The sequence below is a fragment of the Uloborus diversus genome, chromosome 9 (genome assembly GCF_026930045.1).
Source record: "Uloborus diversus isolate 005 chromosome 9, Udiv.v.3.1, whole genome shotgun sequence".
In the NCBI taxonomy this organism is placed as follows: Eukaryota; Metazoa; Arthropoda; class Arachnida; order Araneae; family Uloboridae; genus Uloborus; species Uloborus diversus.
Window position 1 is genome coordinate 102,775,160 of NC_072739.1, and position 18,041 is coordinate 102,793,200.

Consider the following 18,041-nt stretch of genomic DNA (forward strand, 5'->3'; position numbering starts at 1 on the left):
GCCAGTGGAGTGCACCCAAAGTTCATCACATGTGACGTCATCAAGACCGCGCCTTATTCGAAAAATTGGACATTTAAAAAAATTAATTAGAAATTAAACGTTTTGAAAATAGAAGACTTTCCTCGCTCAATGTAATTTTTTTTTTGCTCATTCTATCAACTTCAGTGACTAAAAGTAGTATTTTGACTGATGGAAACAACCCCATAGGTGCAAACCGAAATTTGATCAAAATGTTTTCTATCCAAGCGGTTGAAGTAAACGTATTTAATACCTGCCCACATTCCGAGTGTTAATCATCACCGTAAGGGTTGAAATAAATATGCCAACATAACATTCGATTTCACGGAAGTGAGAGTTCTACACCACCCCTATAAAAATGTGAATGAACTTCTTTATTGCATTCTAATCTATTTATTTCGGGAAAATTGCGAGAAACTTCGCTTTTATCTTTCGTGTTATGTGGAACGCCAGGATGAAATTGGTTCATTCGCAGCTTGATATCCTGTAATAAGTGCAGTCATTCCTTACAGGGCATTTGGCCTTTTGACTATTCAGCGCTTATCCGTTTTTATAATTTTTTCAGCGCAAGTTTTCAACAAGGTGAGAGCAAACTCGATAATTTTTAAAAATGTTGGAAGTTGGTTCTATATTGTGTTCTTATAATTCATATTTGGAATAGGATAGAAATATATTTGTTATGCTGTTTTGATTGATTGAATATGTAATTAATTCATTAGTAGGAGAAAAATTACTATTGTGTCAGTATCTTGAATTGTGGTTACTTTGACCAAAATAGACGAAAAATGAAGAGCTTTTTTTTTTCTCCCATAGTGAATCGGAATATTGAAAGGGAATTTAGAATTCCGACCCGTTTTAAAATAGCGGGAAAGAACTCACTACGTTCAACGAATATTACGTGTTCATTACAAGATATTCGACCATTTCTTATCAGTTAATTTTCCAAGATGGAATATTTAATTCGGTTCAACTCGAACCGAACTTCGAGTTGAACCGATCCACTGTTTCGGTTACTCGTCTGGTCAGTGCTAATTTTATATTAGCTACCAGTTTGCTTAGCACTTTTGGCTTCCTTAAGAGGTTTTCCACCTCCGTCGCAGTCGTTTCCTATGCCGATCTAATAAGTGCTAATGAGCGCGAAACCGCAGTCCTTGCCTGGATTGACTGAGCTGGAGGTGAACTTTGGTGTGCAATCGTCCCTCGTTTTACGCGGTTAGACATGACGTCTTTATTTTTTTTTACGCAGATGAGTTTTGGGTTTAATACGGAGATGCGGCAATGCAAAAGAATAACGTTTTCCCCTCTTTCAAAATCCAAACTCCTAAGGATTGCAGATTACGCGTAATCAACTGCATTTTGGCGTGCTAATTATCGAGCTTGGACTACTGGAGACATTTTATACGATTGGTTCCGGAGCTCTTTCCAGAAGTAAAGTTATTAAACGCACACAGTTCAGAACTCACTGGAAAAAGAGCTTTTAGGAGTGACAAAGAAGGCCAAAACCAACAAGGATACCGACGGCGGTAACGCACAACCAAAAACGTTCACATTGAAAATTTTGACCCATTCCTAGACAATAGAAATGATTTTTCTGATTTGTTGGTGAAGGAAGATTCTGTCATGGAAATGACGCAAGTGATCATCGATGCGTTAATGCTCTGCAAAGAATTACGGAGAAAAATTCTTAATGACAGCCAAAAGACTATCATAGCCAGTTCCTCTATATAAACTGAACACGAAATTAGTTTATGTTTTCTTTATGCATGATGTGCATAAAAGTCGATATAAGTACACATTTAACTTATGCAATTAGTCGTCACTAGAATGAAGTATTTTGTTATCTACGGAACCAAAGCCCTATTTTAACACTAGTATTAGGTCTCAATTTACGCGGTTTCGATTAACGCGGCATTTCCGTGGAACGGAACACCCGTTTAAAAAGATGGTCTGCTGTATTTCTGCCTTGGCTATAAGACGGTAACTTACTGAAAAGACTTTTCATTGTTGTGAAAAATATTTTTATCTACCAGTTAAAAGGTTGATTGAATGTGTTTATTAAATGTATCGGCTGTATGCTGCACATTGGATCGGATCGGATCGGCCTCTTACGTAGGTAAAGTTGCCTAACGGTGTCAGCTCTCAAGTCGATTAAGCCTATCTCATATTGCTTGAGGTTTACCAAGACATGGCTGGCCCTAACCGGAGAGACGCTTCTGGCTGAAAGTGAGGATATCAGCTGCTCATTACTCTGCCTTGGACGGGAAAACGGCAGTATCTGCAGAAACGAAACTTTGAGATATTAGAAGAAAAGCGTTTCGGATTCAATACTAACGATTGGGAAACGTCGAAAATATACGTTTTTCTCGCGTCTTTTTTAAAGCGGAAACTAAATAAGCGATCTTCTACAGTAAAGCTAACGTACAAAAGATGGCAAAAAAAAATTAATTTGAATTCTGAAATTTTGAATTCAAATTATGTTTTTCGCAATCACGAACTGAGACAGGACCCTGCTCATTGGAGTTATTGTTTATAGAAACGGCTCCTGTCCCCCCCCCCCCCCAAGCCTGCCTCTCCTCCTGGGCGCTTACTTGTGCATAGTTGTGTGTGTGCGTAGACCTGTGTGTATGCACGTAGGCGTGTGTGAGTGTATGTGTGTGAAGTCGTGTGTGTGTATGTGTGTGAACGTGCGTGTGTGTAGGACATGGACGCCTCCGACCAGGAGAAGCGGATAGCTCAAAACCGGAGCAGCCGCGCCGCCAGCAGAGGACGGTGGGCAATGGTGCTGCAAAGGCTTCTGGTCCAAGTTGAAAAGGGCACGGACACCAAAAACGGTCAAATGAGAACAATAAGCAATCGTGATTGCTCAAAAAAAAAAAAAAAAAAAAGAAAGAAAAGAAAAGAAAATTAATTTGAATTCTGAAATTTTGAATTCAAATTATGTTTTTCGCAATCACGAACTGAGACAGGACCCTACTCATTGGAGTTATTGTTTCTAGAAACGGCTCCTGTCCCCCCCCCCCCCCCCAAGTCTGTCTCTCCTCCTGGGCGCTTACTTGTGCATAGTTGTGTGTGTGCGTAGACCTGTGTGCATGCACGTAGGTGTGAGTGAGTGTATGTGTGTGAAGTCGTGTGTGTGTGTGTGAACGTGCGTAGCGTGTGTGTAGGACATGGACGCCTCCGACCAGGAGAAGCGGATAGCTCAAAACCGGAGCAGCCGCGCCACCAGCAGAGGACGGTGGGCGGTGGTGCTGCAAAGGCTTCTGGTCCAAGTTGAAAAAGGCACGGACACCAAAAACGGTCAAATGAGAACAATAAGCAATCGTGATTGCTCAAAAAAAAAAAAAAAAAAAAAAAAAAGAAAAATTCGCAGTTACTGCCTTTTACCTGCACACGGCAGAATTATCCAGGAACGTTTCTGAATTGTTTTTACAGTGCACATACAGATGAAGCTAATAAAAGCATATTAAAAAAGTAACGTCAAATTAATAGTAAAATTTAGTTACAGGCAGGCCTAGGTCCAGAAAACTCCATAGTACCAACAGCCTTAAAATTCTGTACAAGACTACTTCGATCCCCTGGGGCTTGTACGTGGTTTTTTTTTATTTTGAATGAATTTTTTTTTGAATAAATTTTTAAAATTAAAATTTCACGTAAATTGCCTACTAAAGGGATGAAAGATTTCCCACACCCTTTAACATGCTCATTCGAAAGAGACATTTTTCGAGAGAAAAAAGGGTTTCCATTTTAGCGGAAAGTTCTAAGCTCAACTCAATTCACAAGCCCGGCACAAAATAATAACGAGACCACGAATTTGAAAGCGCATTTTCAAACATACAAAAATTACCGTTTTGCACTGCTCAAGAGCTTTGCACCTACACTGTAACAAATTTCGGAAACGTTTCTGGATATATCGGAAACGTTTCCGAAATAGTAAGAATCCTTCATCCAATAGCGAACTCCTAATTATTCAGAAAGCTTTTTCTTATTTCAAAAAATCTAGAAGCGGAAGTGATGACGCAATGCCTCGAAATGTATTTTATCCTTCCCAACATATTTTATCCGGGCGCCAGTGAGTCGGAAATAACGAGAACTTATTTTTTTCCTTATCTATGGTTGCTGCAGTAAGCAACTGTTTAGCATTGGATTGCTTGTTATTTCATGTCTAGAGAGCGGTAAAATGCGTCGAAACTAATTTTACGCCTTCGCATTTTGGACTGCCCATGATTTTTTAGACGATGTACGCAGCTATTAAGTTAGTTAATAACGATTTGCTTCTTTACAATTTCCAGTGAGACATATGATATGATTAGACATATATTGTGTGCTCAAGTGTGAATAGTTTCAACACCCGTGTTTATACTTTATGAAACGAAACCCTTTGGATTACTTATCCAGTTGTAATGGAGGTACTTAGATTTTATTCCGCTTGTTCACTTGTAAGTATTAATGAATATTTTAAAACATGTTGTTATATACATTTATATTTTTGTTGATTTGCATTTGATTAGGCTCAATTGTAACTGTTTTTGGGTTTATCTAATTGATTTCAAGTTATCCTACATACCTCCTATGTGCGCAGTGTACTATTTGTTGTAACCAATTGAAACTGAGTAATTACACAAAAGAAAGAAGATTTCTATTTGAAAAGCAATCACAGAAAAATTATTCCGAAATACTCAAAAACGGTTGCAATTAATTCATCTGCTTATTTATTTTGTTAAATGTGGTTAACAATAAAAAATTCCATGACATTAGTTGTTCCGTAAATAACATTTCCTTCGTGGACATACTAGTTTAATGTAGGACAGTCAGGAGGAATGAGTCAGTGGTAAAAATAGGAACAGCTGCATTTACATGCCAAAATAAAAAGTAATATTATTTCATGTCATTGTTTTAAAAGTGATCGTTTTTTAAAAAACTATGTTATTAATATGCAATGTACATATGGGGAGAAGACGAGGGTCGTTCACCACGCAGACTGTGCCATTGACATTTTCAAGGAGTTGCTTTTTTAAGGGGGGTGGGCGCTTTATAGCATTTTATGGGTGCACCATCACTCTTATGGTGGGGGGGGGGATTCTCGTATATATGAAATGGAATAATCATGTAATAGAGTTCAATGTTTTAATAAATACAATATATAATGCATTTTGCGCACACTGTAAAAATAAAATCAGTAACCTATTTTGATTAAGTATTTATATTTGTGATGAACTGGAAAAGGGCAAGAACAGAAGAATCAACTCGAATGGTTCCAGCAGGGGGACTTGGTGTCATATTTAAATTCATCAATTTCTCTGTTGGTACTTTTCGGTACACTTTGTTCGTCAGAGAAATTGACTTGAGGTGAACGAATTCCGGAACGCGAAGGGTAGGTAAGTCCTGTCAAATTTTATCCGAAGATAAAAGTTATCAAGTTTGATACAAGATATGTTTTTAAGTTCTGCATTAAAAATACATTATGTTGATAGTTTTGTCTTGAAAATATTGAGAGAAAAACTGAAGTTTAAGATTGTTTAACAAACAATCCCCACTTTTCAGAAGGCACCCCCCCTCCAATCCCCCGACGATTTTGTGATTAGGAATGAAACTACTAGATTATTTCATAAATTTTCAAAAATTTATAACTGTGCATATGTTATGCTGTTAACCATGCTATTTGTCATTACAAATTCAAAAAAAAAAAAAAAAAATCCACGAATGATTCTAAAATTGCTTGTATTATTGCTCTTAGATATGAAAGAATTGAAACTGATATGGTACGCAATACTATAGTAAAAAATTATATTTTAGAAAAAATCACGGAAAAAGGATTCCGAAATTCTCGGAAACGTTTTTGGAAATTGTTTGGAGAATTCCGAGATACTCGGAAACGTTTTCGAAACTTTCATGAACCACAGCTGCACAGAATACTCAGAAACATTTCTGGAAATTACGGAAAGAGGATTCCGAAAAACTCAGAAACGTTTCTGAAAATTACAGAAAGAGGATTCTGAAATACTCAGACAAGTTTCTGGTCATTACAGAAAGAGGATTCCGAAATACTCAGAAACGTTTCTGAAAATTACAGAAAGAGGATTCCGAAATACTCAGACACGTTTCTGGACATTACAGAAAGAGGATTCCGAAATACTCAGAAACGTTTTTGAAACTTTCATGAACCACAGCTGCACGATATACTCAGAAACGTTTCCGGATTTTTTTTACAGTGTATTATCAGCTTTGCACCTATAGCTATGCAAGTTGGTACTACAAGTTAGCTTAGAACCCGGGAAAGGGGGGCACTTCATAGTGCTTTTTTAAAAATAATAACTTGCTTATGCATGTTTCCCTTAATATCTTTTTGGTCTTTTGGGAGTGGGATTGTGTTCTAATAATTATGAGCTCTTTACTTAAATTCTATTTTCTGCGGGAGGGGAATTTTCAGTCGGTTCGAAACGGGACTCATTCCACGTTTTAAAATTTATTTCTTACTAATAGGCGATTCAATTATATGCGAATCAAATAAGATTGCAAAGCAATCTTCGGTTGTTCGTGAGCAGTAACGAGCACGTGGTGGAGCCATCTAACTAATAGACGATTTAATTATTTGCGAATCAAATAAGATTGCGAAGCAATCTTCGCGGGTTCGTGAGCGGTAAAGAGCACGTTGTGGAGCCATCTAGTAATGTAAAAAAATATTATAATACAGTATATCTCCGAAAATCTTACCTTAATCCATTAGTTTCCATTTTTTCCCTCAAGGTGACCACCTTGGAAATATGCATATAGTCACTATTTGCACGATTTGAAATTTTTAATCTGTTAGCTTTCAATTGAATTAAAATAAATGTGATTAAAAAAGTAAATAGTCTTTCAGAAAACGTAGCTTAAGTTCTACGAATTCAATCGCATGTATTAAAATGTTTCGTATCTGAAAATTGAAGTATTCTTCCTCAAAACTGAAGTCATTGCATAGAACAAGAAATGGCGACGGATCAAGGTAATCAAATTCAGCCGTTTGTACTGCAGATACATTTTTTTTTCTACAGCTCAAATGCGGCATTGCGTTTCATGAAAAAAAAAAAACTTATTTGCAACTTTGAAGGGTGATCTACCTTGGGAATCTACCCTCTGGTCACCTTTGCTTCACCTACCATATTCTTTTCTCCGGAATTTACAATTCACCGAAGATGGTGTGGCTCCAATCCAGAGCTGGATCTTAAGGGACGCAAGCCCAGGCCCTTGCATCCGGGCGGCAACTTCTGGAGGGCGGGAAATTCACCCCATTTCTGTATTTTTCCCATTGAGACTCGACAAAGAAACTTGAAAGAAGATGGATCAGGGCGGCAGCTTCTAGTTTTTGCCCCGGTTGAAGGTCCGTAACGGCTTCGATCGTTTCTGTTAATTGAGGTTCTACTGTATTTTGACGATTGATTTATATTGAGATTGAGTCGATTATACATGTCAAAGGATATTTTATGCATCTTTTGACATATATCTTGTAATTTTTTCAAGTCATTTCCACCAGAAATAGTGGAGTTAGAAGCTGATGTCCATGGAGCGGTCGCCATTAGAGATTGTTGCTGGTGAGCATCACTCTGAAGCCACAACTTTTATCATTACAATTTTTCATTCTAGTAAACAACATATTTTCTAAGAATATAAACCCCATTGTGGTCTAAAAGTTAAAAATTGCATGGTTTTGAGCTGTTTGGTTACAATATCATTTTTTTCCACCTTTTTTTTCACATTTCTTAAAAATTCATTCAAAAAATATTTATATTAATAATATCATCCCAGAGTTTTGTTTATACAGAGTAAAATTGAATAAATCATATTCACCCAAATTTTCAGAACTAGTCATCAATAACTGTTCAAGGTAGAATGCCCACCAGTTAAAAAATATTTGTTTCGGAAAAAAAAAAAAAAATTAAAATCATCTTGAATTCTGAAATTTTGAATTCAAATTATGTTTTTCGCACTCACGAGTTGCTACAGGACCCTGCCTATTGTTTCTAGAAACGGCTCCTGTCCCTCCAAGCCTGCCCCTCCTCCTAAGCGGTTACGTGTGTTTAGTTGTGTGTGTGTGTAGGCGCGCGTGCGTCATGTGTAGGCTTGTGTGTGTGCGTAGACCTGTGTGTATACAGGTAGGCGTGAGTGAATGTGTGTGTGTGTATGAGCGTGCGTGTATGTATGTAGGTCATGGACGCCACCGACCAGGAGAAACGGACTCCAGGAGTCAGTGCTCGGAGCCGAGCCTGCAGAGGACGGTGGGCGGTGGTGCTACAGAATTCCCTGGTTCAAGCTGAAAAAGGCACGGACATCAAAGAAGGTCAAATGAGAACAATAAGCAATCGTGATTGCTCAAAAAAACTCAACAGGTATTCTAGTGCTCATAACGTCGGAACGAATCAGAATTTTTCACTGAAATTTTGGCAACATTGGATAGTTTAACTAGGTTTTTATGACATAAAAAATAAGTGGATTTTTTTGACACGTCTAAACTAATTTCCCCTCCTTAAGTGTTCACTAAAAATTTTGTGCCTCAATTCATTTTCATTTTATGCATACAGTATATATTTGATGCTGCTTGTTATTTTCGATGTTTAATATGAATGCTTAAGAATAATGTGCGTATATCAATTTTTTTCTCTTTTCAGAATAGAAGATAAAGAACAAATATGTCTTATTTATTCATTATATGTGTTGTTATGTCGACATGCTTCCAGATTCATTGCCGAGCGGACTTTACTGGGTATGAAACAGTTGTACAAGTACTATGTTTAAAAATGGAAATTTTAGTAGAAAATTTTAGAAAGAAACAACTTTAGATCTGTAATAATCTTCAATAATCATAAACACTTAATCTAAACTTTTGACGAACTGAGAATTAAGAAAATTTGTTGTATAATTCATAAGGATAAGAATTTGGTTTAGGTATTTTTATCGGTGTATTAAAGGACTACAATTGTTAAACGTAATGATTTAACGTCCTACATGCCGCATTTAAGAATAAAAATTATTTAAAAAAAAATTCTGTCTATTATGTTACAGAGAGTTCACGAATCATTCAACAACGCTGACGTTATTCGTCTCACGAAAAGGGATTTTTTAAAAGTCAGCGGGCGAAAAAGTAGCTAATGTCTGTGTAGACTGCAAACAGGAAAAAAAAAATTGATAATTAAAGTCAGTGAAGTTTTGATTAATGTGCACTGATTTAACGAATATGACGGTCTACTCTTCAGGAACTGATTGAGTCTGCGTTTACTCTACTTTCCCGTAGAAGTAGAGAAAAATAAGGGGTGTGTGGGGCGGGGGGGGGGAGAAACAAGTACGAAAGAACTTTCAATGCATCGTGAAAAATTAAAAAATAAAATAAAAAAGTAAATAAATAAAATAATTTAAAAAAAAGAAACTGAAAAGAAAAAAAAAATGTAAAGTAGAGTTTTTTGATAAGGAAAATGAGTGTTTGCTGCTTTGTAACCCTTAATACGTTTGAAAGAATAGTCCGATTTGAAGTTGAACAAACTTTTTTTATATCTCGATTTGCTTTGTTATGATTTGTGCAGCAGTGATTATATAATAGGTTTCGTTTCATTCCTGACACTGATTTGTTTGAACTACCATTTTTTAATGATTAAAATTACTTCGATAAAAATATCTATGTATCTCACAAATTCTAGGCACAAATTACTAGCACTAAGTCCCAGCAACGCCGAAGAACTGGACACTTTAAAGAAACTTGCCAGAAACCCTCAGGTATGATTGTGTTGATGCATGATTTACATATTTTTCCTTTTAGAACATTTTAGAAATTGCATTTAGTTCAAAGATCAAAGAAATAACAAATCGCATTGGAGGCAATGAGACGCAAAGGGATGTAAATGGACATTCTCAAGTTTGAGTAAAACGCGTTTAAAGATATTTTCCTATGTAGGCTTTCATTGAATTTTGTTTCTAAATCATGCTGTACAGCAGCACCTACCAGGGCTACTAGTACTATCTCTTGCCCCAAGACAGAGGAGATGTTCACCTATCATTCGTACTGGTTATCTCCAAGTTTTTAATTTTGCCACTTGCATCCCTTTGCTACTCACTGCCTCATTTGTCAAAAATTTCGAGACGATGTTTTTAATTTTCTTTAACAGGTTGATGTTTGGAACGAACCTCTAGGTTTGAACGAAGAAGTAAACGTGAGGGTTCCACCGGAAATAGCCAATCGTTTGGAAACAGATTTGAGGGCAAAGGGAATTGATGTCACCGTTGTAACAGATGACCTTCAAAAGTATGTTATTATTTTCTATATATAAATTAATAAAACTGCTGGCTAGAAGAATGCTTATTTTCGCCGGCATTTTCGTCTGATTTCAAACATTTTCGGTCAAATAATGAAGAAGAATAACCTTGTTGACTTTGTTGATGCTGCCACAAATAATTGTTGATATCAGCCAAGAAAGAGCTTTCTCTACCTTTCTAAATGAGGAAAAATGAATAAGCTTTTGGTTTTGACCATTTTTAACCGACTTCAAAAAAGAAACGTTTATTTCATACCGTATATGCAGGGGTTGATTCAGATATAGAGGGGCCCTAGGCCAAAATATTTTTCGGAGCCTTTATGCAGTCAAACCTTACACTTTTAGTCATTTACTAAAGCAATTTTAGCCATTTGGATCTCTAAAAAGCTGTTAAAATGAAAATACATCTTGAAAATGATTCAGAAACGTTTTTGGAAAATAATGGGCATTTAATGTGTCCGGTTTCTGCCAGTAACATATCTTGCAAAAAAAAAACAGGAACAATTTACGCTAAAATTCAGTAACTTACCTGAAAATATTCTGGAATCTTTCTGAAGAATTCAGAGATCTCCCAGGTTAAAGCCAGTCATGTCTCTGGAACCTTCAGAGAAAAAGGTATGTTTAAAATATTAGCTGGGCACTTTCGTGATTTAGCAAGAAAGCAAGAGGCATGTGTCATCTCATTGATCATCAAAGAGATGAAATCTGCCTGCAGTTCGGTTATTCACTATTCCAGATTGAGGAGTTTAAAAAGAACGAAACACACTGCAGTCTCTGGATGTAAAAACTGGGCTGTCCGGTTAATTCTACCTTAGCCCTGGCTTAGAGGCGGTAACTAACTGCTAAGAAAGCATTATTGGAACCGTAGCAAAAGTTGAAACATACTTGCAAGTGAGTACCATGGATCTTGCCTGCATTTCTGACAAAGCCATGGAGACCGGAGACCTATTTGCTCTTATGGGAAGCTTAGGCAAACTGAACGGATTTGAAGTAGACACATTTAATGTGTATACGCTCAGTTAACCTTTAAACCGGCAGTTAAAAATATTTTAGACAACAGTAAGAAGTCTGTGTTCGTAAAAATTCTAGCAACTCAGGAAACTTTTTGACAAAGATATTTAATTTTCCTCGGAAATTGAGGAAGACTGTAAAATCTTGAAACGTTCCATGAAAATAATCAGTGATGTTTTTCGGAATTTTTTTACAGTGTAGGCGATGGCCTGGTTTACCAATTCAGTAATCAGACCCTGCTTATATATATATGTTTTTGGCTGTTTGTTAGCTCATACAGTCTCGCTTAGTGAACTTTTTTTTTTTTTTTGATGAATAAGGAATGGTCTAATTTAGACCCAATACTTTTGATCAACCAAATTTGATCGCTAGAAAAAAAAAGTTATTTGCTGAAAACGGTAAATTTCGTGTAATTTCCAATTAGAAGAATTAAATAAAAACCCATTGTTTAAAAATGGCTGCCCCAAAACTTAAAAATTAATAGTAATCATAATGGGAGTTTTGAATGAAATATCATCCGAAGCAAACTTGAAATTCATTCACTATCATTATACTGCTCCAATTGTGGTAATGTTACCTCATGCCAATAATAGATAGTAAGTCGAAAGTAAGGAGAAATAGGATTTTTATCACGAGTAACTTATCCCCATTTGTTTACAACGTCCACCTAGGACAGAAAATAAAAAATAAAAAACGTGTTGATACAAGAACAAATGAATTTCAAGCTTTTGCAAAAGTATGATTGAATACCTCACGGAAAATGACGAAATGGTTGAGTGTTTTAACGCTAATTTAATACAGTGAATACATACGTTTCTCTTTTATACGTTTTTATCAATTATACGTTTTTTAAATTGGTCCCTGCGAAGTTTAATACACATTAACCTATACCTATTATACGTTTTTTCATTTGTACGCTTTTTTATACAGTCCCTTCAAAACGTATAAACGTTGCTTCACTGTATTTTAAAATGTTTTTAAAAGTGCTATGTTTGAATTCAAAACTTAGAATAATTTGAACAAGAAATTGAGGTAACAGAAAAAGACACTTTTGCTGTGCTGCGACGACGCGTGTAGTGTTTATTAAAATAATAATAATAATAATAATAATAAAGACTCAAGCGATTTTAATTCGATAAATTCAGAGTCATTCTAATTGTCAAGCCTCAACCGAAGGGAGATCTTTTTAAAAGAACCTTATTATAGTGTAACGAGTTGACGATGAAGTGCAATTATCTCTTTGCAATTTTGCAACAAAAGCCACATCAAAGTGTTCAAGTAAGATAATATTAATAATTCATGCAAGGGTTCAAAGGCTGTAGGATCGTTATATCGAGGATTTCTTATGTATTTCAGGTGGATAGACCGAGAGAAAGAGGAAAATCCCATAGATAACGCTTTAGCAGGAAGACAAGAAGATTTCCCTTTGGACGTCTACCACACTTATGACGCTGTGAGTACATTAAAAAAAAAAAAAAAAAAACCCTGACACATTAACAAAACTAATTATTTCTTCAAATAACAGCCACTGATTGGAGCGTTGCTGATGTTAAATTTCGTTGCAAATTAATACATTTTCTTGGTATCAGTTTTGTTCGAAACTTCTCATACAGGGTGTCCTGAAATAGACCGAATGTTTTCAAAAGTTTATGACAGGAAAACGTTTAATGATAAAAACAAATTTTTGGATAAACTTCAAGCGATGGGCCGTAAATCCCCCCCCCCATGAGTTCCAAATTTTAGTTCAAAATCTTTTTAACAGATGGCGCTTCAGATAGTAAGTCCGTAAATCAAAAAGGAAGAATTGAAATTCAGCGATTTTTTTCTCCGATTACGACATGTGATTGTAGCCGACCGTAGACGTTTTGAAAATATTGTTATGTAATTTTGTTCATTAACGAATATTTTCGAAAAAGTACGACGTAAATTTCTGTCTTTCTTTGATGAAAGGCTTACTTTCTGCAGCGCCATCTGTTGGAAAATTGTTGAACTGAAATTTGCTACTCTGAAAAAAAAAATTACAGTCCGTCATATGAATTTTCTGCATGAATTATGTTTTTATTATTCACCGTTTTCCTGTTGCAAATTTTTGAAAACAGTCAGTCTATTTCAGGACACCCTGTACATGTATATATTTTTCCATGTGCTGTCTTACCTCCTCTATCTAAAAATTTATTCAAATTGCTTTCAGATAATGGAGTATTTGGATTCTTCGGCTGAAAGATATGCTGAAATAGCTTCTGTAGAAACTATCGGCACAACATACGAAGGAAATGCAATAAAAGGAATAAAGGTATGGATGTGTTTAAAAAAATTTTCGAATCACTCCAAAATGCTAGGAAAATGATCATTTTTATAAAATTTCCGAAAACAACTCACAATTAAAAAATTAAGCGATTGCTTAAAAATTCAACGAATGAATTTCACTTACCGCTAAGTTTAAAAAATTAATTTGAATTTTGTCATCTTGAATTCAAATTATGTTTTTCGCCATCACGAGTGTGTCTATGTAGGCGTGTGTGTTTGTTTGTGTGTGTGTGGGTGGGGGTATGTGTGTTTGTGGTGTAGAGGGTATGTGTATGTGGGCATGTGTGTTTGTGTGCAGGCATAAGTGTTGGTAGTTGTGTGTATGAGTGTTTGTGTGCATGGGGGCGGGGTATGTGTATGTGTGTGTAGTCATATGTGTTTGTGTCTGTGTGCAGGCATGAATGTGTGGGTAGTTGCATGTATGTGTACGTGTCTGTGTGTATGCGCGTGTATATGTGTTTGTGTGTGTGTATATGTTTGTGTTTGTGTGTATGTGTTTGTGTATGTGTGTAGGTGTTTGTGTGCGTGTGTGTGTGCGTATGTGCGTGTGTGTGTAGTTGTGTATGTATGCGCGTGTGTGTTGGACATGGATGCAACCTGGAGACGGCTTTCGTTATAGGAGCAGCATCGTGATGAGCCAGCCGGTCGACGGTGATGGTGCGGAGGGTGGCGGTGGGAAAATAAAATGATAACACGCCAAGAACAGTCAAATGAAAGCAATAAGCAATTGTGATTGCTCAATAAAAATCGTAAGTTTCCTTTTTAAGTCCCTCAGAAAATATAAATAGTAAATGCAAATTTAACGCCATAAGGTTAAAAAAATAAGGTCTAATGCAGTCAACTTTTACTCAAAAAAATTGGAAACTTCAGTTTCCTTTCTTTTTTTCCGATTGAAAACTAAATTATTTACTATAAATAGGAAAATAAGTAAGAATGAGAAGTAATTTCAAGAAGTGATTTCAAGTTTTCATTCGTGATAAGATAACTTCATAACATATCTTAGTATATTTCACCTTCTTCTTGAAAAAGTGGAGCATAAGTGTACACCTGTAAACAAATTCGTGAAAGTACATTTTTAAATATTCCTTCAGACACTTCATTGCTGCATATTGACGAGACTCCCTGTAAATTCTCTACCTAAATCTTCATTCAAGGCAAAATATATTTGTTAATATAACGATAAAGTAACTAGCTGCCGGACTGGATAAAAAATCAGAGCTGGCTACAGAGAGTGCTAATAAGCACGAAACTGCAGTCCTCGGCTGGATATGACTGAGCTGGCGGTGTATTTCACTTCCAAGTGGTTAAAACAGGGGTTCCCAAACTTTTTCAATTCACGGCACTCTTCGAAAGATTCAAGTTCTTTCAGAACTCACTGCTCAAAAACATTTTCTTTTCTTTACATAATGAAGTTGTCGTACCTCCTGCGCAATTTTAATATAGCGCATAAGTGGCACTAATATTTTGCAATTGAATTATTTATTGATATCGAACATTTTCTCTAGCACAATTCATCTTTAATCCGAAGGTTATCCAGTCCTTTTCTAGTTGATCCCAAATGCTCGAATGTACCTGCTCAGTTACGACGATCCTTTCTTTGCTGCCCCAGAAAATCGCGCTCAAGTCTGGTGAAGTTTTCGTCAGTTAGACGAAAGGTTTGTTTAAAGTATTTTTCACGGAGCATATTCTATTTATTTCCAGATCGGCTCCAAAGGGACTGACAAACCAGCCATCTGGATCGATTCTGGAATCCACGCCAGAGAGTGGGTAGCTCCAGCAACATCCCTGTACATGATCGATAACTTGCTCAAGGGCTACGACACAGATTCTGAATCTAAGGAACTGTTGGACACTTTCGACTGGTACATCTTCCCTGTTGTCAACCCTGATGGTTACAAGCACACTTGGGCTATCGTAAGTCCATCCTTCCCTTTCCTTCAATTTACGCCAGCAATCTCAAAGCAGTTATCTCCAAACTTTGCCAACTCACGGCTCCCTGAAAATGATGAAATTTTTTCGAGAAGCCCTATCCTACCTTTTTAGGCAAATAAGTCTTGAAATGATTCTTGAAATTGATCAGTATATTAAAACGTTACTTCATGCAAAAACACTTACGAAAAGTTAGGATATAGGAAAACGGATTCAAGAATATATGAACAAAAGTATAGACCTGTAGTCTCTATTTTTAGCAGTAAGTTACCGTCCCTAAGCCGGGGCTAAAGCAAAACTACATACAACATACCAGACATCCCGGTTATCACAGCTAGAGACTGTAATTTCGTTCTTATAAGAACTCTCCAGTGTTATGCTAGACTGAAAAGTTCTAATAAGAACGAAACTGCAGCCTCCAGCTGTGATAACCGGGATGGCTGGTATGTTACACTATAGTCTCTATGTCTTAAAATGTTTCTTGAAATTGATCAGTATATTAAAGCGTTACTTCATGTAAAAACATTTAAGGAAAGTTAAGGTATAGAAAAACAGATTCAAGAAAATATGAACAAAAGTATAGACCTGCAGTCTTCGAACTGAGTCAACTCACAAAGTCAGTAAAATGATAAGATTTTTCTGGGAACGTCACCCTACATTTGTAGATACCGGGATGTCGCATGTATCATAAAGTGGTATCTGAAAAGTATAGGTGAAAGTAACTTTATAAACGTGAAGAAAATTTTTAAATTTACCGATTAAGACAGAAAGATTCGAAAAATATAAGCAAAGTAGACCAGTGATCTTCAAACATTGTCAATTCATGAAACCTTTAGCTTTTATAAGTTTTTTTTTCGGGGAAGTCCATCCTACCGTTTGAGTGGTTAACGTTTTTTGGGGTAGCGCTATCCAACTTTTACAGACCTTGCTTAAAAGTCAAAACCAAAACGCAGACCAGTGATCTTCAAACATTGTCAATTCATGAAACCTTTAGCTTTTATAAGTTTTTTTTTTCGGAGAAGTCCATCCTACCGTTTGAATGATTAACTTTTTTGGGGTAGCGCTATTCAACTCTTACAGACCTTGCTTAAGAGTCAAAACCAAAACGCAGATCAGTGATCCTCAAACTTAGTCAACTAACAGAAGTTTTAGTACTTAGAATGTTACTTACTTTTTGGGGAATCCCCATCCTACTTTTATGGACAATTAAATTTTAAAATTATACTTTAAATACATCAATACCAGGGCCGTAACCAGACTTTTGTTTCGGAGGGGTTTTTACCAAATACATTTTTTGAAACATTTATATAGTCTATCAAATTTGGTTTCATGTGTATTCTATTAATTTTTGTTGCAATAGATTATTTAAATGGAGGGAAGGAATGTTCTTATAAAACGCCATATTGTTACATAATAAATGAATTTCTCAATAACTACCATAAACACACAATGAGTTTGTACAATTTTTCATTATGCTAATTTCTTTTCACAAATAAAATTGAAATAATAATAACAAAAACAATATTATTTTTGTCTCCAAAATATAAAGAAATAAATAAATAATGGAAAGTATTTCTTTGGGTAAAATATTTCGAAGGGGGTTTGAACCCTATAAACCACCCCCTTACATACGCCCTATCAATACATTAAAGTTACTGTAAATGAAGGTGGATAAGTATATAAATTCAGAAGAAAAAGAAAGGCTGGTTTTCATGAAAGACTACTGCCGTGTGCAGGTAAACGGCAGTATCTGCATAAATGAGTTTTCGAGATATTTGAAGAAATGCGTTTTGAATTCAATACTAACAATAGGGAAAGGTTGGAATTAGACGTCTTTTTCGCGCCTTTTTTTCAGCGGAAATCAAATTAGCGAGTTTGTACAATAAACATAACGTACGATAGGTGTCAAAAATGAAAAAAATTGTAGTTACTGTCCTTTACCTGCACACGGCAGAATAGACCTACCTTCTTAGTCTGTTTCTCTGTAAATATTTCCCTCCTATGTAAAAAAAGACTCAAATAGAAGCGGATTAAATCTGCCTCGATAGAAGCTTGCTTACCAACTCACAGTAATAGATGAAGTAAATGAATAATGTATGGATTAATCTACTTATACCAAATGAATTTTCTTAACTGCTTCTTCTATTTCTGTATAGAATCGCTTTTGGAGGAAAAACAGAGCTGTTCATAGAAGTCTGAACACAAATCCTTTCTGCAGAGGGACTGACCCGAATAGAAATTTCAACGCATCGTTTGGAGGTACATTTTAATTTAATGTAATCTGAATTTCAGAAGAATAATAATTTTCCTTTCAAAGTTTGAAGTAGCCGCTTTTATTGTTAAGCATGAGTAGGCTTCTGCAGTAAGCAATTGTCCTTGCACTGTAAAAACATTCAGAAACGTTTGTGGAAAACAATGGGCAGCTTATGCACCCAATTTCTGCCAGTAAAATACCTTGAAAAAACCAGAAACTTCTTTCGCTAAATGTCCGTAATTTTT

The 18,041-nt window shown here is 35.9% G+C and overlaps 1 protein-coding gene across 1 annotated transcript in view; it reads left to right on the plus strand.

The window, feature by feature from the left end:
- Positions 1 to 488: 488 nt before the first annotated feature.
- The window catches only part of LOC129230654 (carboxypeptidase B-like), a 49,187-nt gene continuing 31,634 nt past the window's right edge, over positions 489 to 18,041 (plus strand). The window contains exons 1-8 of the mRNA XM_054865070.1: positions 489 to 600; positions 8,661 to 8,755; positions 9,684 to 9,759; positions 10,149 to 10,285; positions 12,663 to 12,759; positions 13,498 to 13,599; positions 15,315 to 15,527; positions 17,699 to 17,801. Coding sequence (XP_054721045.1) covers positions 8,682 to 8,755; positions 9,684 to 9,759; positions 10,149 to 10,285; positions 12,663 to 12,759; positions 13,498 to 13,599; positions 15,315 to 15,527; positions 17,699 to 17,801 — 802 coding nt within the window. The 5' untranslated portion in view covers positions 489 to 600; positions 8,661 to 8,681. The remainder of the gene's footprint in view (positions 601 to 8,660; positions 8,756 to 9,683; positions 9,760 to 10,148; positions 10,286 to 12,662; positions 12,760 to 13,497; positions 13,600 to 15,314; positions 15,528 to 17,698; positions 17,802 to 18,041) is intronic.